The sequence below is a fragment of the Pituophis catenifer genome, unplaced genomic scaffold, assembly GCF_029215685.1.
Source record: "Pituophis catenifer annectens isolate HBS135680 unplaced genomic scaffold, rPitCat1.0.hap2 SCAF_16, whole genome shotgun sequence".
In the NCBI taxonomy this organism is placed as follows: Eukaryota; Metazoa; Chordata; class Lepidosauria; order Squamata; family Colubridae; genus Pituophis; species Pituophis catenifer.
This window is the reverse complement of record NW_027256896.1, coordinates 10,618,126-10,641,953: the sequence shown is the minus strand read 5'-3', so window position 1 is coordinate 10,641,953 and position 23,828 is coordinate 10,618,126. Positions and strand designations below refer to the sequence as shown.

Sequence of the window (23,828 nt, the reverse complement as noted above, 5' to 3'; positions counted from 1 at the left end):
AAAATAGATTCATCATAAATCATAAGATACAACACTTCGTGTTGATCATAGGATACCAAATAAGCAATATATGCTTATTTTATTAACATGCCACTCGGACTACTGACCGATTCTGAGCAGCTCACGATCCTGCCATATGTGTACAGGATTAAAGAATTAAGAAAAGGGAGGAAAAAAAATACAACACTTATAAATAACAGACGTTAATATTAACAAATTAATAGCCAAATATTCCTGCGTTGAGGAGCTATAAAAGCTAATAAAATCAGTCTGCGTACACTGGAGGAATCTCGCTCAATTTGTCTCCCTCTCCAAAGCCGGTTGAAACAAACAGATTTTGACTGCTTCCCTGAATCTCAATAAGTGGGAGGGAGGATCTCTGGAGAGATCCAGTTCCAGAGACCCATTAAGAGTGACAACTAGCAGCTTGAATCATATCAGGAAGCTGAACGGAAACCAGGGGGTTTCCTAGGGGAAACAGCAACACACCAATTGTGGGTGTTGTGGTCTGCCAGCAGCCTGAGGAGCTGGCAGCGGAGTCGGACAGTGAGGAGGCTGGGGAGAAACATGAGGTTTCGGTATCTGTGAGCATCTTCTCTCTTTCCTGTTAGGTTATTTTTTTTAATACTTTTTTAATGGCTAAGCCAGGCACTATACAGATAATGGACATTTGTTATTAAAAAAAAAAAAAATAAGGGCCCTTGGGCATAAGGAGCCTGGTGGCGCAGTGGACTAAGTGCTGTTAAAGTAGCACTTAGTTGCCAGCTGCCTGCAATTACTGCAAGTTCAAATCTCACCAGGCTCAAGGTTGACTCAGCCTTCCATCCTTCCGAGGTAGGTAAAATGAGGACCCAGATTGTGGGGGCAATAAGCTGACTTTGTATAAAAAAAAACACCGCTTAGGGGGGGGGTGGTCGAAAGCCCTACTAAGCAGGTATATACAAAAGTATGAAGGCTATTGCTTAAAAGCATTGTAAGCCGCCCTGAGTCTCCGGAGAAGGGCAGCATATATAAATCGAACTAATAAATAAGGAACAGTCATAAGGAAGATTTTATATGGCAGATAAGACAAGATTCTTCCTCCCCCTCCCAACCGTTTACGACAGCTACATTTACTATATTTATCCAAAAGGAAGATTATTAGGGTGGTTTCCCTCCCCCCACCCTCTCCTCTCAAAATAATTACACCTTTGAAACGGAAAATGAAAAGGAGCTACTAAAAAAAAAAAGGAAAAAAAAAGAAGCGATTTCCATGCTGCCAAGAGATTCAGGACTTTAGAAAAATGCAAGGAGTCCATGAATGGAGAGCATCTTCTCCCAATGGACTCCAGACATTCACATAATGGACACTGGTTTCCCCTTCTTTCTGGCTTCTACACCTAGATAACATTCCTTCCCTTCCTTTTTCTTTTCTCTTCTTTTCCCTCTCCTTTCCATTTCTTTCCTTTCCTTTTTTCTTGTTTTCCTTTCCTTCTTGTCTCTTCTTTTCCTTTCCTTTTCTCTTCTTTTCCTTTCCTTCTCTTTCCTTTCTTTCCTTCCTTTCCCTCTCCATTTCTTTCTTTCCTTTTCTCTTCCTTTCCTTCTCTTCTTTTCCTTTCCTTTTCTCTTCTTTTCTTCCTTCCCTTCCCTTTTCTTTTCCTTCTGTTTTCTTTCTTTCCTTTCCTTTCCTTTCCCTTTTCCATTTCTTTCCTTTCTTTTCTCTTCCTTCCCTTCCCTCTTCTTTTCCTTTCCTTTTCTCTTCTTTTCCTTTCCTTCTCTTCTTTTCCTTTCCTTTCCTCTTCTTTTCCCTTCCTTCTCTTCTTTCCCTTCCCTTCCCTTTTCTCTTCTTTTATTTCCCTTCCTTTCCCTCTCCTTTCTATTTCTTTCCTTTCGTTCTCTTTTCTCTTCCTTCCCTTCCCTTGCCTTCCCTTCCCTTTCTCTCTGTCCTAGTTTATTCTCATTTCCTTCCCTTCGTTTTCCTTTCCTTTCTGTTCCTTCCTTTCTCTCTCTCTCCTAGTTTGTCCTCATTTCCTTCCCCTTCCCAGATTGCCTTTCTCTCACGTCTTAATCTCCACCTTTTTCTTTTTCTTCTTTGCTAGAAAGCCCTGTGCGCGCGTTAAGGATGAGTGCGTTTGTGTGTTGATGTGTGTTGAGACAGAACGGCCTATACAATGCTGACAACTGTGCATTGTCAGGCAGTGCCTAGATACGGGGTGGGGGTGGGGATTCATTGTAGAGATGGGGTACCTCATCTTATAGGCATCTCATTTTAACAAGCAAGTCAGCCACTCAAGTATGTATGACAAATCAACAGTTCTGATCCAGCCCTTTTGGGGAAGGTGACTTCTGGCTAATTGGTGTAGGGCAGGGGTCGGCAACCTTAAACACTCAAAGAGCCACAAAGGTCCTAACTGGAAGCCCCCCGTTCAATTCTGGAGCTGACCGGAGGTCCGGTTCTCCCACCATAGAGTCTCCTCCTAGCGAGGCGTCCTTTTTCCTCTCCCTGTCCTAACTGAAAGTGCTATCAATTGTGGAGCCGATCGGCGACAGGGAGCCGCAGCAGAGGAATAAAAGAGCCACATGCGGCTCCAGAGCCACAGGTTGCTGACCCCTGGTGTAGGGAGATGACCAGGCTGAACCCACCACGTAAGAGACCTAAGTCCAGCCCCCATTGAAGTCTGCTAACTCTTATCTGGTGCCAATTCGCCTTGACTATTAGTAGTTCAGATTCTTGTCTACAGGTAGCATGAAATCAACTTGTAGTACTTTTGAACTGTATCCTGGTTCCTGGCTTCTTGCAGCCGATGATAGGTTTATAGATACATACCAGGCAGTCCTCAAGTTATGACCACAATTAAGCCCAAAAGTTATGTTGCTAAGTGAAACGTTTTGTTAAGCGAGTTTGCTCCCCATTTTACGACCTTTCTTGCCACGGTTGTTAAGTGAATCGTTGCATTTGTTAAAAGTTAGTAACACGGTGGTTAAAGTGAATCTGGCTTCCCCATGGACTTTGCTTGTCAGAAGGTCGCAAAAGGGGATCATGTGACCCCCCCCCGGGACACTGCGACCGTCATAAATATGAACCAGTTGCCAAGCGTCCGAATTTTGATCACGCGACCATGAGGACGCCTCAACAATCCAAAGCGCGAAAAACAGTCATAATTCACGTTTTTCAGTGCCATTATAACTTCGAGCAATCGCTAAACGAACAGTTGTAAGTCACGACCTACCTGTGCATCTATGCCAGGGGTGAAATGCTCCCGGTTCGGACCGGATCACCCTATCCAGCAGTGATGGCGGTGGGTGGTTTGGAGAACCGGTAGCAAAAATCCCTGCGCTCCCCCCCCCCCCATGCCCAGCTGAGCCACGCAATCATCAGAGGCTTTTTATTTTATTTTTAAAAGCATTTTTTTCTGCAACCCCTTCGGCCGAAGAGGTTGTAGGAAAAAAAATGCCTTTAAAAGCCTCTAGCGATCCCAGCCGACTTGCCTGATCGTCAGAAGCTTCTAAAAGCATTTTTTTCTACGACCTCTTAAGGTTGTAGAAAAAATGCTTTTAAAACTAAAAAAAAAAAAAAAAAAAAAAAAAAAGTTGGCCATGCCCACCCAGTCACCTTCCTCCCCGCCCACGAAGCCACGCCCACAGAACCGGTAGTAACAAATTTTAGATTTCACCCCTGATCTATGCATATACATACCCAAGCATTCATCACACACACACTGTTTAGGAGAAGAAGTGTAAATTTCTGGAAGCAGCCACTCTCGGTTGACAAGGTAGAAAAGCTAAGGAAAAAGTAGAGGTTGCGCGCGCCTGTGTGTTTTATTTGTTTACTGAAAGGATCGTCTTAAAATTCGGTACGTCTTCTTTCTGGGTAAATACAGAATTCCTAGCTGGTTAGTGTTTTGTGTTATTGCTGTTGTTGTTTTAAAAAAAGAACTTGTTACAAGGTAGAAGGCTAAACTAAGCAGAAGAAAACACAAGAAGCTGCCTTACCTTAAATGAAACCGGGCTGATGCTCCATTAAGCTCAGCATCCTATTACAGGCTAGCAGCAATTCTCCAGATATTGAAATGGAAACTTCCCTGCCTCTATTTGGGGATATTGGGGATTAAATTTGGACATTTTTGCATGCGAGGCAAGCAGTCCGTGACTGAGCTGTAACCCTTCTTCTCTTAGGAGAAGAAAAAGAAAAAGGATGGTAAACAAAGAATGCTCTGTGGATGTGATGGAGACCAGGAGCTCTTCCCCGTCCTGGTACCCGTTTAGACGGATGGGGACAATGGTGAAATCCTCCGTGGATTGCCACGGGTTCGCTGCCCGCACATGCGTGGTGCGCACCAAAAGCACACTGCACGCCCATATGTGCAGTGTGTGCCAAAAGCATACTGTGCACATGCACATGTGCAGTGTGCAACAAAAGCATGCTGAGTGTGCATGCACAATACATGCCAAACGCATGCGTTGTGCGGAAAAAGAACACTTAACTAGAACAGTGGAGGGGAGAACAGCTACGCCGTGCGATTTAGCTTTAGGATTTCCTGCTTTCTAATAAATATTAAATCGCGCGGCACAGCTGATCGTTGGAAATACCAGTTCAGACGAACTGGTAGCTTTTTTTAATTACCGGTTCACTCGAACCGGTAGCTTTTCAACTACCGATTCTCCTGAACCGGTAGCTTTTTTTTTTTTTTTTTACTACAGGTTCGCCCGAACTGGTAGTTTTTATCACTATTAATTTGCCTGAACTGGTGTGAACCGGTAGCATTTCACCCCTGGATGGGGACTATAATTCTTGGAAAACCCCTCCAGACATACCAAACTGAAAAGAATTTATATTTAAGTGTCTTTGTTCCAGATGCCTCAGTTTTCAGCTTGTTTCTCCCACTCCCTCCAGGAAGCACCAGAATCCAGAGGCCATCTTATATCAATTACACTGGGAAAGATGCACTCCTCAGCCCACAGAGACCATTTTCCAACGCTGGCAATGAAGCCATCATTGGACCCCACTTCCCAAACGAGTAGAATTAGCAGCGTTTTTTACCTTCCACCTTGGCCCCCAGGCCTAACCATGAAAAAAGAGACAAAAATAACGCGGCCTCTGTAAAGAGCGCTAGGATTCAGAGGCACAAACACAAATTACTGTGTTTGAACATCTTTGGCCATTATTTCCCCTTATTTTAAAAAAAATAGCTTTTTCTTCACGGGTTGCATCAAGTCAAACAGAGTCATCTCAGAAGGGAGTTGGAGAAGAGCCGAGATAACATTTTAGGTCTAATATCTTGGAGGAAAGAAAAGCCCTTTGGACTTGCAGCATATAATAAAGTTGAACAATTAGAATTTTCTACGGTAGGCTAACTTAAACAGCTATTTGTTTACAAAGCTATTCCTTCACGCGTGGCGCTTTTAAGACGTGGGGCATAACTGGGGTGAGCACAATGCTTGTAAGCAGCAGGGACCTAAGGTCATATCACATCTATGCACAGGACTGCCTCCCGATCCAGTTTCGTGCAATAAAACAGGGGCGCCTTCCCCATAGTCAAGCTGTATTGGTGTTATCCTAGGCAGCCAGAAACTGGAAGACAATTTTAGGTTGTTGTTTTTTTTTCCTCTCCCCTTATCATGCTCTGCCTGGAAACCTCAACACAACATAGGCCTAATTAATACTAGGGGGGAAAAAACCCACTGAATGGAAACCTCTTCTCCCCGGACGTCGTAGATTAAAACTCAGTAGCCTGGTTTGAAACGATAAGAGATTCGCAGGAAAAGCCAAGGTCTTCTTCTCGGGAGCTTCTTGAAGAAATCGCGCAGCCTGTTGGGAAAGGCAGATTTGGACAAGGCGGCTGAGAAGCCAGCTCAACAAAAAAAAAAAAAAAAGAGGGCAGAAACGCCCACCGCTGAGCTTCCTTGTTTCAACGCATCCGAAGTAAAAGGAGGTTGATAGACCTGGTTCAGGGTATATAGATCTTAACACCCCCGGCTGCGTTGAAAGAAGAAAGAGTGTTCTCGCTCAGATACGCTGCAGATTGGAAAATTAGCTCCTGTTCAACCAAGGGATTAAACCCAGAAAGCGCATGCCTCCCACATGTTAGATAATACGCTCTAAAGTGGTTCCTAATGTCTCTGGATCTAATAAGCTAGCTGAAATAAAGCTCTAATTCTGTTTTATATATAAAAGGCCCTCTAACTCAGTGTTCTGGCTTCGTGTGGAATTGACGGGGTGGTGATTATGGCTGAAGACAGAAAGTGCTCTCGGATGTAACATGGAAGAAACAACTGAGTTGCTTCTTTATCCCCTTGGCACATCTTGGAATTTGCTTGACACTCAACCGGATGAATCTAATTCTAGAGCACACAAGGACACACAAGTGTGTTGGACACAAGTGTGTGTCCTTGTGGCCAATATGGTATTGTTATTGGTATTGGTATGGTATTGGTATTGGTATTGGTATTGGTATGGTATTGCATTGCATTGCATTGCATTGCATTGCATTGCACTGCACTGCACTGCACTGCAATTATATTGTATTGCATTGCATTGCACTGCACTGCACTGCACTGCAATTATATTGTATTGTATTGTATTGGTATCTGTATTGGTATCTGTATTGTATTGGTATTTGTATTGGCGTATTGTATCCCATCCCATCCCATCCCGTATCCCGTCCTGTATCCTATTTTCTATTGCAGTAATGGCGAATCTTTTCGGCATCGAGTGCCGAAAAGGGAGTGCTTTGTGTGCGCGCTTTACGCGTACGTCTGGGCCACAACAAGGAAGTGGAGCTGCCCAGGGTATATGCGTGCGCCCGAAAATGAACTTCCAGTTTCAGCTACTGGACTTCGGGTTTCAGCCAGCAACTCTTCCGGGTTTCTGAAGTGCAAGCACACACGGCAATCAGCTGGCCAGCGCGCATGCTCACACAGGAAAACGGAAGATCAGCTCTTCCAGTTTCCGGCACTGCCGCATGCAAAAAGGCCATCTGATTGGCATGCGCGCATGCGTGCCAGAAACCCAGAAGAGGAAGACGTGACATGGCTCCATGTGCCACTTCGAGCACGTGTGCCACAGTTCTATTCTATTCTCTTTTCTATTCTATTCTGCAGTCTATCCTATCCTATTTTCAATCCCATCCCATCCCATCCTCTATCCTATTCCATTTTCTCTTCTCCTCTCCTCTTCTCCTTTTCTCCCCTGCCCTGCCCTGCCGATCCTCCCCTCCCCTATTTTATCTCAGTAACTCCAAATCTGTCATAAATTGCTGAGTAGGCAAACTGCAAACCTTAGGACAATTAATCAGTGGAACAGCTTGCCTCCAGAAGTTGTGGGTCCTCCATCACTGGAGGTTTTCAAGAGGTTGCACAGTCATTTGTCTGGAATGATATAGGGCCTCATGCCTGAGCAGAGGGCTGGACTAGAAGACCTCTAAGGTCCCTTCCAACTTTGTTATTCTGTTAATACATCATTCCTGGGTTTTGGGGGTTGTTTCCCCCCCCCAATCTCATCCCTTCTGAGTTTTTCACATTTCTAACTAGACCTATGGAGAAGTATCTGCTCAAACTTTATGATACTTTTTGGTTGGTTTTGATGGGAGTGCTTTTATGTTAAAATTTTTGAATTAATTTCGCTTTGGAAAAAAGAAACCACTTAGCTACGTGGCTAGGACAGATGCTATAGTTCCGTTTGTTTTATTTTATTTTTTCATCTTTCCATGCCTACCTTAAAAGGAAGTGCTTTCTCCCTCTTCTTTCTCTTGAGATCCCTAATGGTGCGTCCTCTGGCTTTCTCCGCACTTTTTAATATAGACTGTTCTTGGCTTGTATTGTCCTGAAAATTACTCCCATCTATATATTTGGATTGTATTTTTCCAGTACTTCCGACATGTTCTTTTTTCCCCCTATTCCCCCCCCCTCCAATCTGGCTTTCTAATAAAATATGGGTTACAAAGACTTATGCTTCAGAAGAATTCTCGGGTGTGGAGGCTCAACTGTGCGAACATAACAGACCTTGAATAACTCCATTAGTAATGTACAAATCTGCAAAAGTGTGCTTTTGTGCAACCAAGAAAAAAAAATGAGGGGCAAAGTCAAAGCAATCGACAGCCACGAAACAGTGAAAAAATGGATATATACTTAAAGCAGAAGGACAGGAAAATGACCTTACCAAGTCTTGATTAGCTTCATTCACAGTCATTGTAGTACAAAGGAAGAGTGACATATTAACCCCAAGTAGTTAACGCCACCAGTTCAAGCCTTTGCCAGTCGATGCATTTAGTCCCTGCTCAGTCTAATAATTGGAGATTACAGATAGTCCTCAATTTACGACCACAAATGAGCCAACGTTTCTGTTGCTAAGTGAAACATTTGTTAGGCGAATTACGCCCCGTTTTACGACCTTTCTTGCCACAGTTGTTAAGTGAATCACTGCGGTTATGGTCGTAAGTCCTCAACTTACGACTACAAATGAGCCAACATTTCTGTTGCTAAGTGAAACATTTGTTAGGCGAATTATGCTCCGTTTTACAATCTTTCTTGCCACAGTTGTTAAGTGAATCACTGCGGTTGTTAAGTTAGCGACTTAAAATGGGGCAAAACACACTTTCACAATTGTCTCATTTAGCAATATACATTTTGGGCTCAATTGCGGTCGTAAGTCGAGGACTCCCTGTACGAGCAAATACTCTTTCCTTCTGCTTCCAGCGTCTCCAAAATAACCTTAGGATTAGAAAAAAATATATTAACTGCACAAAATATGCACCTGTTGCAATGCTGTTGCTATTCACAAAGCCAGTCAGGTAGACGTCTGAATCCAATACTACAGCGTCGCACAATGCCAATAGTTGAGGCTTTAAGCCCAAAAACTAGATATTGGAAATTGCTAGATGAAAGAAAAGCCACTATGTGCACAGAGAACTAATCTTCTCCTGTACACATTTTTCCATTTACGATTTGGGGGGGGGGGGAGAGAGAGAGAGATCTGGCTTAGAAGCCATGTTTCCTCCTGAAACGGAGCTATTCAAAAGTTTATCTTCCCTCTTCACTTTTTATTCCTTTCTTGTCACATGGAGGATTCACAGACAAGAGAAAGACGAGGAGGAGGAAGAGCAGGAGGAGGAGGAAGGAGAAGGAGAGGAAGGAGAGGAGGAGGAGGAGGAGGAGGAGGAGGAGGAGGAGGAGGAGGAGGAGGACGAAGAAGAAGAAGAAGAAAAGAAGAAGAAGAAGAAGAAGAAGAAGAAGAAGAAGAAGAAGAAGAAGAAGAAGAAGAAGAAGAAGAAGAAGAAGAAGAAGGACTATTTCAACTTCAACCACAACAATACAAGAATAGAATACACAATAGATGCAAACAATAGATACAAATAGCACACAATAGATACAAACTTAAGGTAAACCGCTCCAAACTCGAATGCAGAAAATACGACTTTAGCAACAGAGTGGTCAATGCCTAGAATACACTACCTGACTCTGTAGTTTCTTCCCCAAACCCCAAAAACTTTAACCTTAGACTGTCCACTGTTGACCTCACCCCATTCCTAAGAGGTCTGTAAGGGGCGTGCATTAGAGCACCAGCGTGCCTTCCGTCCCTGTCCTACTGTTTTCTTTTATTTGTACCTATTTTATGTATCCAATCCATGCTTATACTTATTACCAAATACGTTCTTGACAAATGAAATAAATAAATAAAATAGGAGAAGGAGAAGGAGAAGGAGAAGGAGAGGGAGAGGAGGAGGAGGAGGAGGAGGAGGAGGAGGAGGAGGAGGAGGAGGAGGAGGAGGAGGAGGAGGAGGAAGAGGAGAAGGAGAAGGAGAAGGAGAAGAAGAAGGAGAAGAAGAAGAAGAAGAAGAAGAAGAAGAAGAAGAAGAAGAAGAAGAAGAAGAAGAAGAAGAAGAAGAAGAAGAAGAAGAAGAAGAAGAAGAAGAAGAAAACTCGTAGTGGGAAGCAACACAGAAAGTCTCACAAAGTTAAAACAGTTTTGTTTTCGGTATTATTTGCTCTTTTTAAATCGGGGGATCAGGAAGCATCGAATTCCGAATTCGATGCTTCCTGATCCCCCGATTTAAAAAGAACAAATGCTCAAAACAAAACAAAACAAAACAAACTTTACTGAAACTCTGGAAGAAACTTCAAGGTCAGTCTTGAAAATGAAAACAAGCCAACAGACAAAAACCAGGAGCATCTTGCCCAGAAAGATTCCCCCAAGTCTGCGTGTTATAGTAGACGCATACAAATGCTTCAAGGATCATAGCAACAAGCAAGAGAAAGAAACACACACAAATACACACACACACAAATATTTTCCAAGACATGGCAGCTCAGAGAGGAAGGAGCAAACTCACTGTTTTTCAGCAAGGCAGCATACAAACTAAGAAAGGCACATGGCGCTTCCACAAGTCGAAAAAGCTATAAAAAGCCGGAATTAATCATAAACTGCAATATTCTTAGCACGCAGCATGGCAGATTTCAACACCCTTCATTTCCCCCCCCACCCTTTTCCCCCCTTCTTTCTTTTGGTTAAAACATCGCTAGTTCCTCTCCGTATAATTCTCAACCCGCAAAAAGGTTACAAACACAGACTGTCATCCCTCTTAACCCCTTTCCAGAGGAAGGCAAATTTTAATTGCTGCTGGGGAAAAAAAACGAGGGGGCGGGCATGTGTTTTATAGTTCTCACGAGTAAGCTTCACGGCCGAGGAAAGAAATCAGGAAATAGAGAGGAAATCGGGAATTTGTGGCTACGATCTCCATGACTCTGGCTTGATGGCTACAGGGATGGAAATCAGTCCCTCTAAATCAGGGATGGGCAACCATGGCAACGTTTGGACTTCAACTCCCAGAATTCAACACCCAGAATTCCCATGCTGGTTGGGGAATTCTGGGAGTCGAACTCCACAGGTCTGAAAGTCGCCAAGGTTGGACGTCCCCGCTCTAGATATTAAGAATTATCTAAGCACATTCTGTATCTCCCCAGTGGGTAAATCTGGGCTCAGGAAATGTTGTTGTTAGTTGCGAAGTCATGTCCGATCCGTCGTGACCCCATGGACAACATTCCTCCAGGCCTTCCTGTCCTCTACCATCCCCTGGAGTCCATTTAAGCTCACACCGACTGCTTCAGTGACTCCATCCAGCCACTTCCTTCTCTGCCGTCCATTCTTCTTTTGCCCTCAATCTTTCCCAGCATTAGGCTCTTCTCCAGTGTGACCTTCCTTCTCATTAGGTGGCCAAAATATTTGAGTTTCATCTTCAGGATCTGGCCTTCTAAAGAGCCATCAGGGTGGATCTCCTCTAGGACTGACTGGTTTGATCGCCTTGCAGTCCAAGGGACTCGCAGGAGTCTTCTCCAGCACCAGAGTTCAAAGGCCTCAATTCTTTGGCGCTCAGCCTTCCTTATGATCCAACTTTCACAGCCATACATTGCAATCAGGAAATGTATTCTTCAGCTAAGAGTTTGTAGAGCAGAGGTCTTCAAACTTGGCAGCTTTAAGACTTGTGGACTTCAACTAGCTGGCTGGAGAATTCTGGGAGTTGAAGTCTACAAGTCTTAAAGCTGCCAGGTTTGGGGACCCCTGCTGTAGAGATTCTCAGTCATCCAGGTCATGGACTTTCTTAGCTATACAATTTGGGATGAACACCCTTGGAATGTGTGGGAGTAGGAACGGATTTCCAAAGGGAAAAATTGCAGACTACAGGAAACAGAAGCACTAACCCTGTGACCCTGAAGGCACAGCTAAACCTCCAAGTGTTTCAATGACCCTCTAAAAAGGATGCAAATGACCAGCTGTCTGCAAGGAGTATCAATCCTTCCATTCCCCACAATCCAGTCAGAGGTGAAGAAGCTTCTTGGATGAGAAGCGAAACATCTTCAAAAGAAGAGAACAAGGAAGTCCAGTCGCCTCCTGAAAAAAGCACCTTTGGGATTTCCAGCTAAGAGATAAAAGTTTAGGGCAATTGAGTCTCCGGAGAGAGGCGGCATATAAATTTAATTTAATTTAATAAATAAATAAATAAATAAATAAATAAATAAATAAATAAATAAATAAATAAATAAATAAATAAATAAATTTGAGGTGTTATAAATTTCATTTTCCGGGCCAATTATTTAATTGTATTTTAATGGTTTTTTAACATTTGTATTATATGTATTTTATTTGGCTGTTCACCGCCCTGAGTCTTCGGGAGTAGGGCAGTATACAAATTCAATAAATAAAATAATAAATAAAATTAATTAATTAATTTAGAAAATGGGAATCCCAAATAAACCTAAGGTGAGAAACAAGTGTCCTGCTGTTTCTAAAAGGGCAAAAGGCCACCAATAAGAAGATTTACAGTGACCGAAGTTGATGACGTTTCCTGAAGCAGGACTTTAAACTAAGCTCGGATTTTACCCTCTTATTGTGTTAATGCCGGCGAGCAGAAACACACTTTTTCAAACAGCATGAAACAGGCCTGTATCTATAGAATCAGCCGAGCTGAAGATAACACCTTAATAGCCGTTCAATTTTTCTCTGTCTCAATATTTAACCTTAGATTATGGATACAGGAGGCGCTTGGGTTGAAAACAAAGAGGTGTGATCTGGCCAATTAATTTAATATAAAACACGGAAACTATTCAAGACAGGTGAAATCTGATTGCCACCTTTTCTAGGCATATTTTTCACCAGGATGTCATGTGTAGATAAGAGGGGAACCCAGTGGTGAAATTCCATTTTTTTTTTTTACTACCGGTTCTGTGGGCATGGTGTGGCTTGGTGAGCGTGGCAGGGGAAGGATACTGCAAAATCTCCATTCCCACCCCACTCCTGGGGGAAGGATACTGCAAAATCCCCATTCCCTCCCCACTCCTGTGGGAAGGATACTGCAAAATCCCCATTCCCTCCCCACTCCTGGGGGAAGAATACTGCAAAATCTCCATTTCCACCACACTCCAGGAGAAAGATACTGCAAAATCTCCATTCCCTCCCCACTCTGGGACCAACCAGAGATGATATTTGCCGGTTCTCCGAACTACTCAAAATTTCCGCTACCGGTTCTCCAGAACCTGTCAGAACCTGCTGGATTTCACCCCTGGGGGAACCTCAGAACTATCTGCGGCGATGCTGCAGTGGTCGTAAGTGTGAAAAACGGCCGCAAGTCACGGTTTTTTCAGTGCCGTTGTAACTTTAAACAAACTGTTGTATCGTAAGCCGAGAACTACCTGTAGCTACACGAATGGATGTAAATCAAGGACTACCTGTATTGACATCTACAAAACCAGCACCTCGGTCAGTAGCACGAAATATTTTGATATTTTTTTACAAAAAAGGCAGAATATTATATTTCCCTGGATGAGAAATTGTGAATCATGCTCTTGGGAGACAGAAAGCAGCCCCCGCTTATCTTGATGGCCCTCAGCAGATGTCAGCACTTAAGAGATAAAGAGATAGATAGCTTTATTCATGAGCAAGTTTCCTGCAGCAAGGTCTGAACAAAGGTAGGGTTAGCCCCTTCAGCCACAATAGGAATTGCCCAACAAGCCCCTTCATTGCATCAGCCCAAACTTCAACCAAGCTTGTCTCAGACAAACTCCCAGGATTTGTACATGGACCCGTGGGAGTCTGACCACAGCCAATAGAATACGTGCTCTTACGCAGGAACAGGAAGCTCAAGTGCAAAGCCCAAGAGAAGGTATAAATATCCCCCCCCTCTCAACTCCATGTGGTCAGCTGCACCAGGACCAACGTGCTTGGTGGTTCTGCTTCATCGTTAAACCATCTTTCCCATCATCCTCCATGTTTCTTTCTCCCGGCTTGGAACTGAACCAGATGGGCATTTCTTCCAGCAACCCCAACCCAACGTCTCATGCCACAAACAGCCAGCGTTAACTATCATGCACATGAACACATAGCGCGTTCCCAGATGCCTCCAGCTGAGTCGTGCAGCCGGGTTGGCAGTTCTTCCATGGCCTCTCATGGGGCTGCAGTTGGAAACACATCCACCCAGCCCCTCCCCAGTTTTCAACTGAGCTGAGACCAAACCAAGTTCCTTCCCCAGCTTTCTCTTACCTTCGTGCCCGGTGATTCACGTGCGGATGTTGCCGTGTTATAAGGGCACTGTCCCAAACGGGGCCACCATGGTTACTTCTATACCAGCTTGCTGCCAGATGCCCAGGATAGGTTGGGCCAGTAAAGCCATGGTCCGACTCCGTCTCGGCGGCCAGCGATGAGGCTGAACTGCCCATGGCTCCCCCCAACCCTGGCCGGGGCCAAGATTTACTCTAGGTTAGGTCCCAGAGAATGGCATGAGATGTCGGCCTGAAAGGACGAAGACTCGTAGCATGGAGTGGAGCAAAAGGTCCCACAACTGGAGAAAAGGAGGCTGGTGTTGATTGAAGAAGAGAAAAAGACACACAAAAACAAAAAAAAAAAACAAGAGGAGAGGGAGAGGGAGAGAAACAGAGAAAGAGAAAGAGAAAGGTATGATTTTCTTTTAAACCCATGAAGTGACATTTCTAAGAGTCTGTCGAAATAAATGGGGGGGAAGCACACGGGAGAGGGGGTTACAGCTAAATTTTAGGGAGAGCTCTGACATTTCTCGGGAAAGAGAGAGGCTGAATCGGAAGACGGGTAATGGTAGATCGTGAGGGATGCCACCCTTAAAATACATATTATTTAGGAAGAACAAGGGTTAAGTAAAACACATTGGATTGGGAAAAGCTGGCTGAAATTCCTTTCAGAATCCTTTGGGAATCTGTACAGGTTGCCCCTGACTTACAACCCTTCGCTTAGTGACTTTTCTGCCCCAGCAAGAAAGGTTGTAAAAGGGAGCAAAACTCACTTAACAAATTTTTCACTTCGCAACATAAATTTTGGGGGTCAGTTGTGGTCGCAAGTTGAGGACTGCCTGTATTTTTGTAAGTCCACATGAAGTCCTTTGATCAAACAAATAAAGTAGATTACAGCATAATATCCTAGCCCCATGATGGCAAACCTATGGCATGTATGGCTGAGGTCGTACGCAGAGCCATCTTTCCAGCCACGCGAACTGTCAGCCAAGTCACCTGCAGCTGCGCATGTGCGCATGCCCCAGCTGGTGTTCGGGCCTCTGGTGCACATGCCCACAATTCAGGGGACCCAGCTGGTCTTCAGAGCTCTCCTGCGCATGCGCGCGGGTTTCCACATGCGTATGAGAGTACTTGCATGCAGCCCACACATGTGTAGATGGCATTCGTTAACGTGCATTGCACGCGTGAAAACCGTTCCCATGTGCAGAATGGTGCGATTGCATGCACAGTGCACGGGGGAACCACGCGAATGTGACGTGCATGCACAGGTGGAGTGGTTTTTTTTTTGTTGTTGTTTTTTAATTTGATTTATATGCCGCCCTTCTCCGGAGACTCAGGGCGGCTTACAATGCGTTAAGCAATAGCCTTCATACTTTTGTATATTTATACAAAGTCAGCTTATTGCCCCCACAATCTGGATCCTCAATTTACCTACCTTAGAAAGGATGGAAGGCTGAGTCAACCTTGAGCCTTGGCGAGATTCGAACCTGCAGTAATTGCAGGCAGCTGGTCTTAATAACAGGGTGCTTTAGACCACTGTACTACCAAGGCTCCTGTGCGTTGCACACGCAGCGCACAGGAAAGCCATGCAAATGCTGCGTGCATGCGCAGCTGGTGTGGTTACACATGCAGCGCAGGTGGAGAGACACAAATGTTGCATGCATGCGTGCGCAGCTGGTGCGATTGCACGTTCAGCGCATGAGGGGAGCCGCAAGAATATTGCGCAGATGCGCAGATGGTGCGGTTGCACGCGCAGCACACGGGGAGGAGCTGTGCGTTAGCGCGGATAGCACGCACACACACGCAAAGCGCGTACCTGTTCAGCACTGTCTGTCCTAGCCTGTTTTCACCCAAGACAATTTTTTGGCGTTTCCAACACTAAAACACAAATTGCCCGATTTCATTTTAGCCAAAAGTAGCATGTCAAAGCGAATCAAAGACGGAGACTTGGAAGTTAGCAGATATTCTGAGCCTTGGGCTGTGATGGTACACATGACTTGGATGAGCGGATGCATACCCAAGGCATAAAACTTGAAAAAAAAAGGAAAGGCACAGACTTAACGATGGCATGGGTTGACATTATTAAAAAGCAAACAAACGGACTCTTAAATCAAACTCCCAAAATATGTTTGAACTTTCACCTTAGCCGGGCTGCCTCTTCCCTCCCTTGTCAACTAAATTGCTTTGCGGGAAGGAAGGCTGAAGATGCATTAATTTAACATCTTGCCAGCCCACAGATTTTTTTTTTTATTTTTTTTTTTATGCTATTTGATATGGAAGACGACAAGCATCTTCTTCTCCAAGGACCAGCCTTGCCAAACGTTTGGCTACGCCGTTCTGCTACCGACGACTCCGCTCTGCCCAGAGGCGGCTTCACTCGACAAGCATGGCCCGAGTCAACCAGCGTTACGGCAAAGGATGCCAAAATGAACACCGCGAATCTTCCGCGTGGGCGGGGAGACCAGGGACCAGGCTAGCTGAAGGACCGTCTCTTTGCCAGTCACATCCACCTGACTCACTAGAGTAGGGAGGGAAGGAATGTTGCGGGTCCTGTCCCCTAAGGAGGTAAAATCTGGCAGGACCCAAAGGAGTCTGACCTGTTCTGACCTAGACTTCCCAAGAGCAGGAAACACACTCCTTGTCCCGACAAAACCCCCTTTTTATTAAGTGGCTGTGAATTCCTCTCATTCACATCCAGCAAAGTCTTTCAAGGGAGAATTCACAGTCACAGACCTTATCTGGCTTGGAGAGCTGCCAGACCGATATCTTCAAAACTTGGCAAGAAGTTTTCTGAGAGTCACGAACAAATTAAGTCAACTAATTGTCTCCTGCAAACTCTCCTCCCCTTTCGCTCCTCTTTTATTCCCTCTGGGAGAGGCCAATCACCATCCACCTGTGGCTTTACTCCTGAGTCGACCCTTGTTCCTTAACTGTTCCCTTCTCCTGGCAGCTCTGCGCATGCGCACATCGGGAACAGACTCCAGCTTTTCTTCTGCCTCACTGATGTCCGACTCCGAAGGCAGCTGACAACTGTCAGACGGCCCTGACCCCTCTCTGCCTCCGATGCAGAGCCCTCATCAGAGCCTTCCCCAGACTCCAGGACTGGCCCATGTTCCTCCCCAACCTCTTCACTGTCCGAATCTGCTGCCCGAAGCTGGTGGCTTCCTCCTTCTAGAATTTTTTTTTTTTTGTCTTTTAAGAAAGACTGGGTCTGCTGTCTTCCATTTAAGACAGGGGTTCCCAACCTTTTCTATACACTGCACCCCTAAAATGCTTCCGATATATTCTCACACCCCTTTAAAAAATAAATAATTATATGCATATAACTATACATATACATTATCACTTTGAAACTTCTAAACCCAGGTTTTTGCACCCCCTGGAATATCGTCTCGCACCCCCCTGGTTGGGAATCCCTGCTTTAAGAGCATGATTTTCCATTTCCCCTTTAGGGGAAATATTCTATTCTGCCTCTTCAATATTTTCCAAACTATTTCTAGGAAGGGAGGGGGTTGAGGCTTCCCACAGGTGTAATACATGCCAGTTGCCAAGGGCCCAAATTTTGATCACGTGATCCCCCGGGTCACTGTTCATAAATGTGAAAACAGGCTGGGTTTTTTTCAGTGTCGTTGTAAATTTAAGCGGTCCCTAAACCAGAGGTGGGTTCAGCCGGTTCTGTCCGGTTCGGGTGAATTGGTAGCGGCAGTTGCGCTAGGCCGTGCCCACCCACCTGGATGTAATGACATCCTATTTTGCCACGTTTTCGAGGCTGGGCTCATGAGTGGGAGGCGCGCGTGCTTGCAAAGAGCATGCGCAGAAGGCAGAGTATGCGTGGAAGGCACGCGCTCACAATTGCGAACCGGTAGGGAAGGTAAATAAATCCCATCTCTGCCCTAAACTAATGGTTGTTAAATCGAGGATTACCTGTATGTCGATTACCTACTGAGCAGAAGACACCCAGAGAGAAATATTGGCAATGATTTATTTTTTAATAGTCCCGGACAATAGTTGCCTACAGATGACGGATGCCTACAATACAATTCCTCAGATGAATTATTGAGTCTGTCATCTGCACCTCCATAACTGTCTGGTTTGGTTCTGCAACCCAACAAGACAGACACAGACTTCAGAGGATAGTTAGAACTGCAGAAAAAACCATAGCTACCAACCTGCCTTCCATTGAGGACCTGTATACTGCACGAGTCAAAAAGAGGGCTGGGAAAATATCTACAGACCCCTCGCATCCTGGACATAAATTGTTTCAACTTCTACCCTCAAATGACGCTATAGAGCACTGCACACCAGAACAACTAGACACAAGGACAGTTTTTCCCCCGAATGCCATCACTCTGCTAAACAAATAATTCACTCAACACCGTCAAACTAGTTACTAAGTCTGCACTACTATTAATCTTCTCATCATTCCCACCACCCATCTCCTTCCACTTATGACTGTACGACTGTAATTTTGTTGCTTGTATCCTTACGATTTATATTGCTTCCTAGTATGATTCGATTGCTTACTTGTTCCCTATGACTATCATTAAGTGTTGCACCTTATGATTCTTGACGAATGTATCTTTTCTTTTATGTACACTGAGAGCATTTGCACCAAAGACAAATTCCTTGTGTGTCCAATCACACTTGGCCAATAAAGAATTCTATTCTATTCAAAGAACCGACACCAATGTTCATCCTTGGGATGTCTTTTTAACTGCAAATCTATCTTGAAATAACAAACAACGGGTAAAAACCACGTAGGCTCTGCACAATTATACACCTGTCACGCTGCAGTTTGCTTGCCGATTTATCGTTTGCATGGGGGCTACGAGTAGGAAAGCACCTCAGGCAGAGTTGAGCATTACTCAAAGTCTTGGGCTCAGTGGTTTGTGAAAAGATGGGGAGGAGAAGAGGGAGGGAGGGAGGAGAAGAGGGAAGCGCTCCGAGATTGGGAATGATAAAAAAACCGGCATGTGCTAAAAATTTAACAGGCAGTAAAAGGAACTGCAGAAAAACTCACTTTCGGAAAAACCTGCATTAGGAAATGGTTGTGCACGGAAGGGAGAATTAGCTTCCCCCCCCCCCACATATACATAACGAAATAAATCACTGTTTGAATTAATCTAATTTGGGAGGCCCAACACTACAGCAATAACAATGGGGGGGGGAGAGAGAAGACAAATGGGAGATTTAACTAATAGAAACAAATAGTTAAGCACCTATTTTCCTTTCTTTTGTGGTTTTAATGCATAATTACCACATTTCAAATGGTACAGTTAATTACGCCTGCAAGAGAGCTTTCTAGAGCAAATACGCTGATCTATTATGAATCCATTTCCTCCTTCCTATTCTCTAAATTAGTTCCCTGCCCACCCCCACAAAAGCACTTACAAAGAGAGGAAACAGAGACATTTTTCCAATCCTGTGACGTTGGGTTTTTTTAAAGGTTCTTCCTGGTTTCCAAAAAGCATCCACAAAGGAAACACACCCATGTTATATCGCTTCTTTGGATTAAACAATAACCAGAGGTTTGAGTTTACTGCCACAAGGTCAACGACGACCGCTCTGTCCATCTACAGGTAATCCTCAATTTATGACCGTAACCAACCAAGCCCAAAATTTTCTTGACCAAGTAAAATGGGACAAAAATTCATTAACGGAATTTTTGTCCCATTTTACGACTTTCCTTGCCAGGTTTGTTAACTGAATCACTGCAGTTGTTAAGAAAGCCACACCATCAGCAGGTTTGATGCAGTGGTGAAATTCAATTTTTTTTTAACTACCGGTTCTGTGGGTGTGGCTGGGCGGGTGTGGTGTGGCTTGGTGGGCGTGGCAGGGGAAGGATACAGCCCTGTTGTGACCTAGGCTTACCGAGTCATTACAAGACACAATTAGTCCCAAGCAAACCTATTTTATTGTTAACAGCTAATAATTACGTTCATTCCCAGCTGAGTCCCAATTAGTTGCAAAACAAGTCCTTCGGAAGAAGTCCTACGGGATAATCACCAACCATTATCTTCTTTGACAACCTGCCAAAGGCCTTACTTGGCAAAGCCCCATGAAGTTCAGAAACAGACAAGAGATGCCGACTGGAAACAGAGTTAGCAACGTTGCTTTCTTGCAAAAAGGCCCAAGTGCCTCTGTTTCTCTTTTAAGCCTTATGGGAGGGGCCAATCATCTCCTGGCCTTACTCCCGAGTCGTCCCTTTTGCTTTAGCTGCTCTTGCCTTCTGGCCGCTCTGCGCATGTGTGCACTAGGAACAGGCTCCTTCTGTTCTTCTGCCCCTCTGCTGTCTGACTCTGGGGCCTCCGGAGTCCACGCATCACTCCCAGATGGCCCTGGCCCCATCTCTGCCTCCGACGCAGAGCCCTCATCTGGGCCTTCCCCAGACACTCCAGGACTGGCCCATGTTCCTGCCCAGCCTTCTCACTGTCCAACTCCACTGCCAGCTCCGCAGGCTGCTGGCGGACCACAACAAGTCCCACCTAAAGCTGATGTTCTCCAGGTTTCCTTGAACACAACAAACAGCTAACTTATGACACACTTACAGCATAAGGCAGAAGCTGCATATTCAAAGGCAGCCCACACAGAGCCAGCAACCGGTTGGTAACCAGGCCCTGGTTAGCCAATGGATTAGATCTTTGCACATATTTACATCCATCCTGCTTTAAAGCTTTTGAGATCCTCTTAAGGCAGCTTACAAAGCGCGGTTACTCAACGCAACCCAGTAGCAGCTTCTGAGCCAGAAATAGCACACCGTTGTGTATCTGGCGCCCATTATTCAAGAGAAAAAAAGATTTCCAGCGGCCTCCTTCCCTTGTGACGTCCCGAGTAGCTGGGTTCCAAGGTTCGATACCTTAAAAAAAACTCGCTCTAGCTACGATGGAAACAAGCTTTGTTTATTGGGACAGACAAGCAATCGCTCCTAATGGGTGTTTTCGTTGAGGCCGGAGGATGCGGCCGAGTTGATGAGGCAAGCTGTTTTTCCCTTCTCATTTGTTATCATCTGGCAAGGAAGAGGTGCTGGGAGATAGTCCACCACTCCTAGCTGTGCTGATCCTTTTATCTTTTCAAGGCCAGGGTTGACCCATCACTTATCACAAGCCGAAAAAAAGAAGAGCTCACTCACGATTACCTCCCTGCTTGTGGCAAGAAATATCATGTTCTCCGAGGGAGCCAAGATACTTCTGAAGAAGATACAGGGGGTCCTTGACTTACAACAGTTCATTCAGGGAGCATTTGAAGTTAGAAAGAGGGACGTATGACCGTTTTTCACGCCTTACGACTGTTACAGTCATGAGATCAAAATTCAGTTGTTTGGCAACTGACTCATATTTATGACGGATGCAATGTCCCGGGTGTCATGTGATCCCCTTACAAGAGCTAAGGTGGCACAGTGGTTAGAATGCAGTACTGCAGGCTACTTCTGCTGACTGCCAGCTGACTGCAATTTGGCAGTTCGAATCTCACCAGCCTCGAGGTTGACTCAGCCTTCCGTCCTTCCGAGGCGGGTAAAATGAGGATCAAGATTGTTGGGGGGCAATAGGCTGACTCTGTAAACCGCTTAGAGAGGGCTGTAAAGTGGTATATAAGTCTAAGTGCTATTGGTATTGTTCGTCCTTCCTTCCTTCCTTCCTTCCTTCCTTCCTTCCTTCCTTCCTTCCTTCCTTCCTTCCTTCCTTCCTTCCCTCCCTCCCTCCCTCCCTCCCTCCCTCCCTCTGCCAGCAGGTCTAAGTGCTATTACTCTTCCTTCCTTCCTTCCTTCCTTCCTTCCTTCCTTCCTTCCTTCCTTCCTTCCTTCGAGTCTTGAGCTGGATATTGACACCATGTTACTAATTTAATAACTGTAAAGATCCACTTAACAACCATGGCAAGAAAGGTCGTGAAAGGGAATGAAATTCACTTAACAACTGTCTTGCTCAGCAACACAAATTATGGGTTCAAGTCAGGGGTGGGCTTCTGGGGGTTTGGTAGAACCTCTAGCTAAGATTCTGTGCAGTTCGAAGAACCCCCAAATCCCACCCCTGGCTAGCCCCGCCCACCCCTCCCCTCCCCTCCCCTAAGTCCCCATGCGGCCTGTTTTGGATGCAGGTAAGTGCAGGGCATGCACGGAGGCTCGGGGAGGGCAAAAAATGGCCCTACTGGAAGTTCGGGAAGGACGGAAATGGGCCTCCAGAGCCTGGGGAGGTTGTTTTCGCCCTCCTGGAGGCTTGAGGAAAGCCTCCGGAGCCTGGGGAGGGCAAAAATGCCCCCCCCTCCCCGGCCGTGGTGCCACACCCACCATGGCCACGCTTACCCAGCAACTGGGCAGAGAATCCCTTGCTAAAATTTTTAAAGCCCACCCCTGGCTCAAGTGTAAGTCATAAGTAGAGGACTAAACCAAGATGAAATGATGTTTAGTTCAAAGTGCTGAATATTCAGTTGAATATTCAGTGTAAAGTACATGTCAAAGGGCTGGAATAGGCCCCCCCCCCAAAAAAAAAAACAGTCTAAAAGGAAGATATTGGGAAGCCTGCCAATCCCACACAAATAGAAATATTTCTCAGAATCACCCCGTTATCTAAAGTAAAATGTGGACTATTTAAGAGCAAGACGGAGATATATGCAGCAGCGGACAGTAGTTTATAGGCCTCCCGACAGCTTCTGACTTGATTTGTTTCCCATTTCAGCTGCACTGCTCTTTTTGCAAAGTTTGCTGGTTGTGTGCAAGCAGAGGGTGGTTTTATTTAATTATTTTTAAAAATATAGTTTTAATTATGCCGTGAGCCAAAGGGAAAACTATTGTGCGCGGTTTATGTCTGTGGGTTTTTTTACCCCTTTAATAGCTGCAGAAAGCAAGCGCTTGTTTCTGTAAACGCTTCTCGATAAAAAGCATTTTTTCTAGACTAATCTGGACTGCTTTAAATTTCTAAACTCCCCTGCCAATTGCTAGTAGCATTTAAGGATTCTCGAGGGATCTGAAAATTATAACACAGGGAAAGAAGGGCGGGGGGGGGGGGAAGGATCATTAAGATTGCAATATCTGCATTAATATTCTGGCTTTACAATCGTTTGGCACGGTGGAATTCATCTTCAACACCAAAAGGATGGCAGGAAGAAGCATTTTAGTATTCAGGAAGGGATTGACACCAGAGTCAGCTGACAGTGAAACGTTTTTGGGTCTCTAAAATAACCTAAAATAATAGCGAGCTCGTAAAGCCAGCGGAGGCAAATTAAAAGGCTCTTCCTTGGAATTGAAAAGTTAAGACTTCTTGAAAGCACCTGCTCACTACCTCCAATTAATTAAATATTGGCAATGATTTCCAAGGGATTTGTTCACCGGAGAAGAACCGGTCCTTTTCCTACTTGCATTTTTTAACGTGCTTTTGAACTGTTAGGTTGGCAGAAGCTGGGACAAGTCACGGGAGCTCACCCCGTTACGCGGCACTAGGGATTCGAACCGCTGAACTGCCAAACTTTCGATCGACAAGCTCAGCGTCTTAGCCACTGAGCCACCGCGTCGTAAAAAAACAGAATAACAAGAGTTGGGAGGGACCTTGGAGGTCTTCCTTCCCTACACAAGCAGGACACCCGTACACCACTTCAGACAAATGGTTATCCAACGTCTTCTTAAAAACCTCCAGTGATGGAGCATTCACAACTTCTGGAGGCGAGTCGTTCCACTGATTAGTTGTACTCACTGCAAGGAAATTTCTCCTTAGTTCTAAGTTGCTTCTCTCCTTGATTAGTTTCCACCCGTTGCTTCTTGTCCTGCCCTCAGGTGCTTTGGAGAATAGCTTGACTCCCTCTTCTTTGGGGCAGCCACTGAGATATTGGAAAGC

General features: G+C 45.0%; 1 protein-coding gene across 1 annotated transcript in view; it reads right to left on the bottom strand.

Annotated features, from left to right (window-relative positions):
• Nucleotides 1-23,828, bottom strand: part of CAPN15 (calpain 15) — a 111,760-nt gene that overhangs the window by 60,722 nt on the left and 27,210 nt on the right. Inside the window, exon 2 of the mRNA XM_070955029.1 lies at nucleotides 14,009-14,321. Coding sequence (XP_070811130.1) covers nucleotides 14,009-14,184 — 176 coding nt within the window. The 5' untranslated portion in view covers nucleotides 14,185-14,321. The remainder of the gene's footprint in view (nucleotides 1-14,008; nucleotides 14,322-23,828) is intronic.